Genomic DNA, 13,170 nt, shown 5'->3' with positions numbered 1-13,170 from the left:
GCAGTGTGAGCTCAACCCATACCACAGTGAGGACAAGCAGGACAATGGTTACAACCAGTTTTATTTTATTTATTTTTATATTGGAAGAATATTTAAAGCCAAAAAGAAACTAATTGTATTAAAAATGTCTAAATGTATAAACATTTAATGAAAAAATGTAGCACAGTCACCTACAATAGAGAGTTTTAGTATTTATATAAAGTAACTAAATACAAAATAAACATGAACAACTCTATCAGTTTTAGAATTTGTTTGAAATAAGTGCAAAATAAAACAGACTTGACTCTTGAGATTTAATCAGAAGTAGAAATGCAACATTCAGTCAATTCACGAAACGATATTCATGATTTTATGCTTATCTCCTACCTCCTGTAATTATTCCACAAGATAAATTAATAATAAACAAAAATATACACAAGACTAGTAGTTTGTATGCTTTATATTAAATTTCATTCATTTGCAGTGTGAACGCATAGTAGCATTAATTACACACCTGATAGCGTCAGGTGCATCTGTGCAATATTATTCCACATGATTTCTTACTTTATAGTATATACTGTATATACTAGTGATATCAGCACTGATGGGTAATATTTAGACAATTGTTTCTGTCATGTTATAACAGACACTATCATTTTACTCCCTGCAAGTCCTCGCACGAAGAGAAACTGAACACAGGAGCCCAGCTTCGTGGCCACACTGAAAAACAAAACACAGGCTGAAAACAAAAAGCCTAAAAACAGTGCAGGCACAATACAATTGCACGTAGATGAGGCTTAACATCCAGTGTGGTCTGATGTACTTGAGGGATGCTGCCGATGTTGAGGGCGGGTGGGCTTCCAGTTGTAAAATGATTATTAAACTAAACTGTTACCTGTTACCTGTGAAATATGGGTGCTCTGAAAATATCCATGCACCAGTAAAGATGATGTTGAGAACTACAAATTGTCTGCATTGCCAATGGATTTGTACAGTACATCCTGAGTATGTTGTGTTTTGTTGGCTGCCTCAGGCTTTTTATTCCCAGTTAATGTGTTCCGTTCGCAGTGAGTCAGCCTGACGTCAGGCAGACGCACAACCTTCTACTTCCGCACTTGATCAAAATTGAAAAGCTTTCACAATCACTGGCTGCTTCAGATGTATTTTCAGTCAAGCTGGTAGCTTTTAGCAGTGTTGACTCTGCTGTTACATACTCAAAACACTATAATTTGTTTCCCACTTTTGTGACAACATACTATTTTTTTTACACATTTACATGATTATATGTCAGAGTGATGCTGCATTAGTGCATTTAGTCGATTGGTGTGTTCCTGTTGTCAGTTGGAGTGAAGGTTAAATTGTTATTATTCGTACGTAAATCTGGAAAAGTAAGGGAATTTGAAAATGTCCAGGCCTGGAAAATTCTTAAATTCTTCAAAACATAAGTTTGTGGATTTTTTTTCTCACTTAGCACTTAGTTATAGCAGCCTATAATGTTGATTTCAAATTGTTCAATAATTAATTGTATCTGAAAATCTTGATGTGATCAGCCACTGTTCTCGTAAGGTGATGTTTGACGTGCATAGCAAGGGGCAGATCAGATCAAGTGATAACACGTTAACAACAGCTCAAGACAATGCCGGAAAGGTGCTCCTTCAACAATGTGTGGCTGCACACAGATAAGTATAAATCATGGCTAGAGAAGACAGAGGAAAAGGGCAAAACCAAATGTAAAATGCAATAAGATGTTTGATATCTCCAACATTGCCTAGCCATGCTAAAAGTGCAGAGCACTAGGCTGCTGTGGAAATTAGATGCTAAGTTAACTTATGGCTGCAAATGGTAGCTACTGTTCGCTTTTCATACAAGTCATGAATAGACATAGCTATCTTTCCCAGTCTATGTTTTCACGTGTGTGTTTTTTTTACTATTGTCAAACTGATAATGGCTGAGTTGGGTTTAAAGTAGGTTTGTATGCATAGCCAGCAAGTACATATCTCTGGGTAAATACAATACAAAACTGCCCATAGAGTGGAATTCTTCCATTGGTAGTTAGACAGAACAACACTGAGGTGAAGCATTTTCTTATTCTGAGCAATAGAAACGTATTTCCCGTTTTATGGTTTTACAAGCTCAGAGATGAGTTGTTCATCGACAAGTGGCATCAAACGCAACACAAGCTCAATGTGAGTCGAGAGGGTAAATTTACAAGCCATTCTACCCACACACACACTCTCACAGTTTTTTGAATCCTCTTTTATCCCACGGCCCTCACTCTGATCATGACCACAACAAAGCTGCTAGAAAATGTGTTTGTATGAACGCTGAATGTTCCAATAGACGGCTCTGCTTCGTTCATGGTGTTTTGCTTGAGATTATTACTGTTATTGGTCATTCAGTCAATTGGGATGGACCATGATCATGTCCTTTTGAAAGGAGCAGTTTGCTGAAAGACAACTACACACAGCATAGGGACATAAACACTGTCAAATGTGACAAGCAACTTTTATTGGAGGTACAGTATTTCTTAATAACGTAAAGCAAATTCGAGGTGCCTATCACTCAGATCATAAGTGAGACATTTGGTTTTTTTTTTAAGCCACCCAAATTGAGACAAACAAAATACAATATTTAACTCTCGTTGGCCCTGAAACATTTTCCAATGCTCAGTATTAAAACATTAATAGGCCTGGGACGATAACCAATTTTGCTGAACAATATATGGTCCCACAAATGATTGCTGATAAATGATAATATTTTCAACATTTTTTTGAGACTGAGCCACTATTGTAATGATAAAACAGCATATATTATTTTCAAATACACCCTTTCAAATGCAATAAATTTGATTTCATATGTTTTTACACCTTTCAAATGCAATAAATTTGATTTCACATAAGTATGTTTTTACGATTCTTTAATCTATGGTACCTGAACATCCCGCATTTACGGACACATCACGGACCCCTAATAAAAAATACATATTTTAAGGGCTGTCGGGGGTTGTGAAGCTTTTGTGGTGTAGAGAACTACTCTTTCTGTGAACACACATCGAGTTGCACTCTTCTGTTTGTACTTACCTTGTTGAATACAGACGAAGGCTCTGCATCTCCAGGTGCAGGTTTTCCCCAAACTGTGTCAGGTGGTTATGTTTTTGGTGCAAAGTTTGTCGAATTGCCTTGTTTTGTTGCTACCACTCTCAAACTAATTTGGCATACTGGCCTATCTATGTTGCTCCACTCTTTGTGTGTCTACAAAGAGTGGATGACTGACAAGAGGGTTCAGCCTGCTCATTCTGCTATGGAACAAACGTGCCCAGGTGCATCTAGTTTGTTTGGAGGGCCACAGACAAGGAAAAACATGCATTCACATGGAAATATACCGGAAAAATGATCAAATTCATTTTCATTTTAATGCAATCAATGGATTTATTGATTATAATGCATTTTTCAAAAACCACAATCTTCACAATCATTATCATTTACATCAGGTGTCTTGTGTTTATATCCATGAAAATAAAACAAGACTTTGATTTTATTTGGTTTAAGATGAAAACAAATATTAGAAAAAAAACTTGTCTTAATTGTCTGTTTTGGAAAAACTATTAGTTGAACCATTGGTTTGATTGGATTTTTATGTCTCTATTGTCTCTCATTACTCTTTCAAGTACATATCTATAAAGTGGTCTACCTTCTTTCACGTCTACTCTTCCTCTAAAGGCTTTTTTTTTTGCAGCCAGTAGGTCTGCATGTGGCAGGGCACACCTGATTTTTTAATCTGCAGCCAACCACGGTTTGAGCTGGCATTTTTCTTGATGAGATATGAAACTGCAGCTCAGCGAGTAAAGGGGGGAGGGTTGACTGAGTGTTCAGTGGAATAACGAATGGCGATGCGTCACTGCCTGGCTCCTGCTCTGTGACTTAGGGTCTAGCAAGGAAGAGTAGAGGGACAAACGAGGAAAAGAGAATGAGAGTGGAGCCTACAGAGGCGAAGGTAAAGGGATCGGGGAGGTACAGAGGGTTGGTAAACAGAAGAATGAGGTGTACATAAAAACACACATATGCTTGGGCGCACGCACACACAACTGCAAAAAACAAAACTTTTTCTGTACTCATATCTTAGAAAAGACGCAAAGGTTTTGATACCTTTCATCCACCAAGACAAACCAAGAAAAGGATTCACAGTCACACAATGTGTTTTTTGTGGGATGCATTTTTACACCAACATACAAACCAGAAAAGATACAGGTCTCAAGGTAAGGGCAGAAAAAAAGCCCAAGAAAGCAAGTAAAGTAGCACAGTCGTCTATTCGATTAAATTCCACCCTTTCTTCATCTTGACTATTTGTAGAGAAAAGCTCACACCTGGCTCACACTGCATGTAATAAGGTGGTAAAGTGAGGCAAAGCGCCCAGATGCCAGATTTACTTTAGCTTCAGATAAATCTTTTCCTGCCTCTCTGAGGTTCATTCATATCTACTAATAGTTCTCTCCTTTTGTAAATGGCATGTGCCTTAATGTCATTTTGTTCAACGTTGTGTAGGAAACATGTTCCAGATACAGAAACTGTTATGATTATCTTTTGAAAGAATTAAGTCTGCAATTTGGTTGTTGTTTTTGAATCTAATAAAAAGGACCCTGTAAATAAAGTAATTTAGAAATCAAAACATGCAACAGAGTCTAAAAAGGTTGTAACTGATTAATGTCTACCTCAAGGTTACTTCTTCGGACAACAATTCCGTGTGTTGTAAAAAGACATTTGGCTATTCTTTCTGTGGAAAGACCCAAGTTCACTAGTCAGCTGTCACTATTATCTGTTGTCTTTGTGATCCTAAGGATGTCTGGTCAATCACTGACATGATCGCCTATGTGTCTAGCTGAGACAAAAACAAAGGTCTGCACATCTTTACTTTTTATCTTTAAATGCCTCTAAGGGTGCACCCACACTAGGGCCAGTTGTTCTGTACTGTGCCAAAGCCCAGCTGCCCCCACTGATCTGGCCCGCACTCGCATTACCCCAAAGCCAGGCTGTTGAAGCCTGGTTGCCTTTGACACATACGTCTCAGAAGCTGCTGGAGAGCGCACCCAACAACAATTGCAGTGACTGCCCTGTTATTAGTGAAATCTTCAAAATAGTCAGCGCTCGCCAATGTCTGAATTAATTGATTACGTGAGACAGCAATTTCCTGTATGCATACAGATTTTTGCGGAGGCAGCAGGAAACATAGGAAGGTTTCGAAGCTTGTGCGTATGTGTCATACTCAGGCACATTACACATGCACTAACACATGCTGTGGAAACCTGGACTATAGAGGGCAAACATGTTTGGGCACAGTATGATTGCCTAGTGTGAGTACACCCTAAGATTTCATCATTGCAACAACAAAGCTGTTTGTAGACCTTCCTTTTATACTTCATTCTGATTTATAGATCATGAGGGTTGGACTACAACAATACTTAAATATTTTACTGTTGCATTCCAAAACATCTCCACCATCACTATGAAGAAGTAATAATCTTAACATTTGTGCTTTTTCTACTTCAAATGGTTCCATCATGGTTTCTTCTGCATCAAATGAGAACTTCTAGGATAAATGATTCGATGGTGTATTCGCGATGCTAGAGGTGAAGTGAAGAGAGCCTCGTGTCTCTCCTTGTGAACATTACAGCAGCAGAAAGGTTTCGCAGGTGAGTAATGTGGTCTGTCTAACCGAATGCAAGAGAAGAGCCACTTCTCTTTTTATCCATTGAGACCAGCGACATTTTCTTTAACCGCAAAGTAGCGTCTGTTGTCGATAAGGCGGCAGATTTAACCAAAGGTGTGCTAGGCCACGTGAATAAGATTAATGAAACATAAAAGTGAGCTCGTTCATGCTCACGCTGATAAAGATGCAGAGAAAAGCAAGAGGGAGAACCAGTGCTCCTCCGTCATTTATCATACGAGGTGTTACACCTGGGGAAAGCTTAATAATCCAGATATTTAAATCAGGTACTGTAAAGACATGAACTTTTCTATCTATACATTAAATTGGTCCATTACAGAGCTGGCAAAGTTTAACATATTCACCTTTTACCTACAGCCCGTAGAGAGAGAGGCAAATGCAAATCAGTGTATTTGGTTCTCTTATGAAATATGTAAGTTCAGTGTATTTGGTTCTCTTATGAAATACTGTATGTAAGGCTATATCCAAATATAGCATTTTTATTTCACTGATATAAACTTGGATTAATGATATTAAAAGTTCCTGTAACAAATAATTTGCCAACACCCATGATTAAGTGCTGCACCTTCATGCAGGAGGGTCTGAAGGTGCATTTTTTGCTTCTACTTCCTGTGAAATCGCACCAACTGGGTGTGCTCTCTTTTTGATGCAGGAGATTTGCCAGGTTCCTTTTTCTTTCTTGTTTCCTTCATTAAGGGCACAGCACGACTCAGTTGCCTAGCCCAATCATCCTGCTTCCAGGCAGCCGTCAACTGACTTTCAGACTGCATTTAACTTTATCCTTTGCAGCAATGGTTCAGTGACATGAATGTGCAATCACTGAACTCACTCTGGCAAACTCCAGTCTATACCTTGTCAATGCTTTATAGTTGTTCTATAGCTGCATGATGTGCAGTAAATACGAAGACAAATTAGGCTGATGATTGTATTTGTTCATAATTTGTCTGGAGCCCATTTTGTTTAAAAAAAACAATAGTGATATAATTGTGTTGTGAACAAAAAAAAAACATATTGTATTTTGAGTTGAGTGTAGCAAAACATCCTTAAGTGTCACCTTACATTCTTTTCAAGTTTGAAATGCCCTGCCATACTTTTTTTCCTCTAGTGCAAGTTGCTGCTCAGATTTTGTCATTCAATATGTTCTTTTCTTTCCCAGCATGCTGTGGGCCACTGTTGCTGATGCAATAGTCTTACGACTATTCTGTAGACCTTGAATTGTGTGTCATTTATTCAAACACAAATTGCATTGCAAGTAGTTTCCCTAAATTCAACAAAAGCATTTGTCAGTGTTTATTACTGTTCTAGTCCAGAAAGCATCCTTTCCCAGAGAAGAATCTCTCAGACGTCTTAAGGCCCTTTAAGTGCAGCCGAGCTTGATGCAATCTTGGTAAAAGAAAGAATGAAATACCATTTGGTGTTCCTGTGAAAATAGAAGACCTAAGCAAAATCCAAATATCTTCAAAGATTTGTGGTGTCAAAGAAAATTTGTTTGAACTTGTTTTTTTTTTTTTTTGAGCAGTGACAGTCCTGCTGCGTCAATGTATGTGATGACGAGTTGTCCTCCAAACATGATGGGATTTCTTTTGAAGATATTGGATTACATATGCTCTTTACTGTCAGTGTGCTTAAACCAAACGCAATCCTTTTTAGAATCCTTCAAGAGTTTAGGGGGGAAATAGAACAAACTGAAGCTGGTGGGGATGAAAACAGTTGTCCTTTAATGACTGAAGTTGGTGCTAAAAGACCGTAGCACCACTGATGCAGTAAAATCAGAATGATGCTGCTGTATTTTGTAAGGCAGGCCTCTTGCTAACTTTATGACTGCAGAGTAAATTATGGAAAGCTGGCGTTGAGGAATGAGAGGGAGGAAAGGTTCACACACAGTGTGTATAGAGTTTGCAAATTCCCTGTTGACCATTGGAGCTTTGGATGTGCAGATAATGATGCCGTGCCAACACAGCAACTATATTTCGGGACTTGTTTCAACCCCCACGCTTTTATTGGCCTTTCTCCCTGCAAAACCATCAGGGGCTTAGAAGGATTCACACTAAATAATCAGGGAACTGATCCAACATACTGAAACAGAACAAAAAACGTAATTTCAAAGCTGCCGGTAAGCTTCCAGTTGTTCATTGTTTTTTCTAGCAACCTCATTTTTCTCCCACTGATAGCCTAATTGTGCCCCGTGTCTAGGACTAGTCATGGAGCAGATGGTACTGTTGTCAAAGAGAGGCTTTGATAAGGCAAAAGATTCCTAACCGAGTTTTTATCTATCATTCAGGTAAAGAGACATGCACGGTTTAGAGCTGTTTTTGAGCTGCAAGGTTGACTGTTGAGATATATAATGAAATACTGTAAAAACAAACTTTTAAGGGGTTGCTCAATGGGCTCTGATGGCCAAGTTCATTAAAATCTACTTGATACACACTGCATTTACCCTATCTGTCCTGCAAAAATGATGCTCAACTTATGTCCAGAACCCTATCCTAAAAGTATGTTGCAGAGTCCTTCTTTTTCAAATCACAAGCAACGCAACAAAAACAGCAGGAGACATGGTTGTATAAAAAAGCTTTATACAGCAAATTAGCAAGTTTCATTTTGTGCTTCAGGTAGTTGCACTTGTTTTGTTTATCAAATTTTACCTGTCTTAGCCTAGGCTGGTTCATTGAGAGAAGACCTCTTCCAGAAGAAACCCTACAGCACAGGTCTGAAGACTGTGGCTCTTCAGCCACATGTGGTTTCCTGTATTGAAACATTGGGATGGGGCTATAAATTGAATACAACATTAGTTCAAACCAAATCCACAGGGTATGCTAAATTATTAGCTTGCCAGTGCTTGTACATAGAATTTGTACAAAGAAATAATCAGATTATTTTTTACTAAGCTCCAAGAGTGGTTCCAACTGTTCAACCTTCAGCCTAATTTCTATTCTCTATTTCCTCCTGTTCTTTTTTTTTCTTCTTCTTCTTTGTCTGATTGCCGTTATAGGAACATCAGGTTAATTTGATGAAAACTCTCAACCCCTGACTAGGAACATCATGATCCTTACGGAAATGTTCCCTGTGTTTATTGGGAACATGAGATGTGGCCTCATTTCACATTGGCTTCTATACAAACTGTTTTACTAAAACTTGGGGAAATACAATTTCTAGTTATCCCCTGTTGTAAATGTCCATCTGTCATCAACACCGTCTTTATTTGTGCTCCACACAACATAAATGATGAAATGTCTCCCAACCTTTGCTTAAGATGCCCCCGGGCTTCAGGATCATTTGGAAGATTCAGTGAGCAATCTGTCACTGTCATTTATTCACTCAGTGCTACACCCATGACACAAACACGTAGCATGATGTGTACACACACACACACACACACTAACTAACTAACACTAACACACGTGCATTTTCAGTGATGTATGTGTGCATGTGTGTTGTGACAGATAGGAGCGTATCAGCTTATTAACGTTACTCACAATGTATCAGCTGTGCGTCACAGCTCTAACAAGCTCCATATATTTTATTTTCTCTTCTTTCGTTGTCTGCGTATGTCTCTGTTTATCTGAGTAAAACACGTGATCTTTGAACACAGTCAATTATATAACGACACGGTGCACAATGCATCACTCGCTGTGACATACAGTGTACCTGTCTAACAACATATGTTGTAAATCTGTCTATGTAGGTTGTCAGTCATCCAGGTCAGAACTGAAGAAGCCTCTTGGATGAGAGGTGAAACCACTTCAAAAAACCTACTTCGTCCAGTTGCTCTTGATGTTGAAATGTTTGTAGGCTTTTATCAACACGTAATACCACATTGTTAGGACAGACACACATTTTTATCAGAAGATACCAAACTTAATTTTCTAATTTTCGGGGGGAAATTTTCAGTCAACACATAGACCGCATTTGAGCCAGAAAATGAGTGGTGCTGTGTTTTACTAATTCCAACTTGAGTATTTTCTTAACACCTAAACCAATGTTTCTACTCGAGCTGAAGCTGGAGCTGAAGCTGGTCATTAGGTGCTACAGACATGTGACCTCAGCCTTATCAGAAGTTACAGTCTCTTACGTTCTTTACATCCCATCACACTAATATGTTAAACTCATCAATTATAGCTGTGTATTGTGAGTGAGTAATAATACTTCCCTGTTGCTGTATGTTAGTCGTGTACGAATCCTATCCTTTAGTTTTCAGTCTGGAATTTTCTAATTATGGTAAGCAGACTCCCACCGCATTTATTACACCACAAAAAGTCTCCCTGAATTAAATGGTTAACTTTGTGTTACTGGGGAAGACAGTAGCCAAGGCTTAAAGATGTCTCTATGAATCCAACACTTAGCATTTGTAGCTAACTTTGTACTTTTAACTTTGCGTTTGTAGCTAAGATTATACACAGATTCATTAACTGTATTTGTTTTAATAAGTGAACTTGCAGTAAGTAGATAATACTAGCGTACTTCAGTTATACCAATAACTAGAAAGCCTTTTTAATAGAGTTAGTACTGAACAGTGAATAGGTTCAGTCATTGAGTGTTGAGAAAATATCTGTGGGTGGTAAAAAGAAAAAAGAAAAAGAAAAGTTGCACAAGTTGCAGTGTGAAAGCTTTTCCTGTGCATACGTTGAACGAGGATGTTCCTGCACCTCCAGGAGATTAATAAGGCTGAACCTTCACCAGTGAGGTTAATCAGTTTTTACTGTCCAATAATCACATTCAGAACAGTGCTGATAGAGAGGGAAAAGGTATGGAAGAAGAGGCTCTCAGTGGATTAAACAGAAAGTGAAATGAAATGTTTTCTACACTCCTGTAGGCAAACAGATTATAAGTGGATCTGAAAAAAAAACATTTTAACATAAGTTGTTTCAAAACTTTTGTCCGTGCTCCTCACTGAAATAAAACGTATATTGCAAAAAGTAACTACAGCAGTTGTAATATCGATGACAACTGCACTAGAAACTCAGCCAAGGTTAATTTGAACTGCAGTTAGGATCAAATGCCATTGTTTGTGCTCTTTTCCTTAAATTAGAAAAAGACCTTTTTAGGTTCCCTGTCAACGCTGGCTGGTGAATTCATTACTGGGCTAAAAGCACAGCTTTAACCCTGCTTCTAAAAAAATGTACTTCAGTGCAAATAAAGGTTCCGCCTATAAAAAAGCCAGAAGCTTCACAAAAGAAACACAAAGCTTAAAAAACCACCAGCCTTGAGGTCCATTGTTCCGGTCTTCTCTAATACACAGGTTAAAATAAAGAGGTCTATTCAAGGAGCCCTAATTGACTTGTGTGATGTCAGTTAACCCAAAAGTAAAGGATGTTGAACAATGACAGCAGCAACACAACGGCACACAACAGAGCCCTCGGCTAATCCCACTGATGGGAACAGTAAAAAGAAGTAATTATCAATTGAGTAGCAGAAATTAACCTTTAATTAGCTTCTTATACTGAGCCTTTACGTCGTAGCTCACAACTAGACTGGATTATAAATGAAATGAAGCCAAAAATGAGTAAAATAGAAGCGGCACCCATACAGTAAGTGAAGCCGACATTAAGTTCTGAAACCTTCAGGGCAATCTTCTTCAAAATAATGAGAAAGTCAAATTCACCCAATTAGAAAAAAGATTTCTCTGTTTCATGTCTCCACAGTATCTGCTGTGATTTTAAACATTTGGTCGAAACGGCCTCACGGGGTAATGTTTGCTTCTCTCGTCTTTGCCCTTCAGTGTTTGGTGTTCGAAGACGCTCCCAATGGAGTCAGGGCAGCACTGGCGGCCGGAATGCAAGTGGTAATGATTCCTGACGACAACCTGGATCGCAGCCTGACACAGGAAGCTACGCTGCTACTCAGGAGCATGGAAGAGTTTTCACCACAGCTCTTTGGGCTGCCAGCGTACGACTGAGCCAAACATGGGAAATAAAGCAAATCCTCTGTCAGTGCCTGATGTTTTTCTTCTGTTGATTCTCCAAGTCGCAGTTATCTTTTGTTATTGTGCAGACCTATGGATGTTTGAATTTTAGCATTTCTTCCTGCATCTCTTTATTCTGTTTATTTATTGGCATATCTCAATAGGTTTATTAAAGACAGGCTCCTGTTTGATCGTCCTGGCTCAGTACATTTTGCCTCTGGATTAATTATAATACCATAATAATAAAACATCAATTATTTCATTGTAGAAGACAATTGTGAAAGCAACCACAAGAGGATAAATAAATCTTCTTCTTTTTAGGTCAAAAAAGCAGTCAACAGAGACTGCAGTGGACTGGAGCTGACCAAGGGGGACGCAGTTGCAACAAAAGTCTGCCATAATATAACAATATATTTTTATATCTGGTGCACAGCTGCATTACCGCTGCCATATACTCATACTACAACTTTACACAAGACAAGTTGAATCAAGTTGTAAAACTTCAGGGAAGCAGATACAACAAAGGAAAGGCTTGTGTTTTCAATTTCCCTAATCTCGTACATTTCAATCTAGGAAAAGTCAATCTGACTGTTGACCTTCTTGCTAATATCCATGCACAGTGCTACCCTCCACAGCCACTTTCGAAAACTCCAAACCTTCAATCAAAAACATAGCAGCGTAGAACAATCGGAACAATTGTTTAGTCCTGTACAACAAATCCTCCCTGGCTGCTGAGGGAGAGGGACGAGTTTTCTTTACTCTTTCCTCCTCTTTATATCCCTCCATTCAAGCTAAAACTGGACAAAGTGACCAATTTTTCCAAACCAAACTGACTCAGACTAAAATTTTGTCATTCATTATTATAGATGTAAATAAGTGCCTTCTACCCTGAATCTTTCCTGTTTCCTGTTGGACACGTGCTGACCTACTTCAAGATTAAGGTGTCCTGCTGTGAACGTTTTCTTTACTGTTGATAAGCCACTACCTACGAAACCTTTAAGAGTGTCTCTGAGCATTCAGAGCTCTATAAAGCCAGAAGAGAGCTTCAGGCATCGCCCCATACAGTGTTTTCAACCAACAGAGGCAGAATCTGACCTGTCTCTGTCAGTCACCCATCTCCTATTATCCTTACCCCAAACCTTTTGAACTTGAATCGTGCCCGTGAGTGAAGAGGGCAGCAGAGATAGCTCCCTGACACGTTTCCCGGGCTCTGTCCTCGTCTGTGCTCGTGACTGATAGGAAAGAGCGGCTGCGGGACACATCCATCTTCACTGTCATTTTTTTTTTTTAACAGCATCCAGACAAGCAGCACTTCTACAGACGTGCTTGAAAAAAAAAAAAAAAAAACACTGAAGGACATGTCTCCATCTGCCTGTTGGTAGAACGTAAAGCCTGGGAAGTTCATTAGATAACACACATTGGCTTTTTTGTATTGTTTTCTCCATTTGTGTTCCATATATATAAATTCAGAAGATAATGTTGATATATTTGTTTTGATGGCAGATGCAGAGTGATGTCTGCAAGAAGTCTTGATGAGAAGGAGGAAGTTATTTGTTAGAGTAAAAATAAAA

General features: G+C 38.7%; 1 protein-coding gene across 1 annotated transcript in view; it reads left to right on the top strand.

Moving 5' to 3' along the window:
- The window catches only part of pudp (pseudouridine 5'-phosphatase), a 15,523-nt gene extending 2,597 nt beyond the window's left edge, over positions 1-12,926 (top strand). Inside the window, exon 4 of the mRNA XM_008325266.3 lies at positions 11,417-12,926. Coding sequence (XP_008323488.1) covers positions 11,417-11,593 — 177 coding nt within the window. The 3' untranslated portion in view covers positions 11,594-12,926. The remainder of the gene's footprint in view (positions 1-11,416) is intronic.
- Positions 12,927-13,170: the final 244 nt, after the last annotated feature.

Source organism: Cynoglossus semilaevis, chromosome 14 (assembly GCF_000523025.1).
Source record: "Cynoglossus semilaevis isolate Cse_v1.0 chromosome 14, Cse_v1.0, whole genome shotgun sequence".
NCBI classification, from domain to species: Eukaryota; Metazoa; Chordata; class Actinopteri; order Pleuronectiformes; family Cynoglossidae; genus Cynoglossus; species Cynoglossus semilaevis.
The sequence above is the reverse complement of the archived record's forward strand: the minus strand, read 5'-3'. Positions and strand labels throughout refer to the sequence as shown.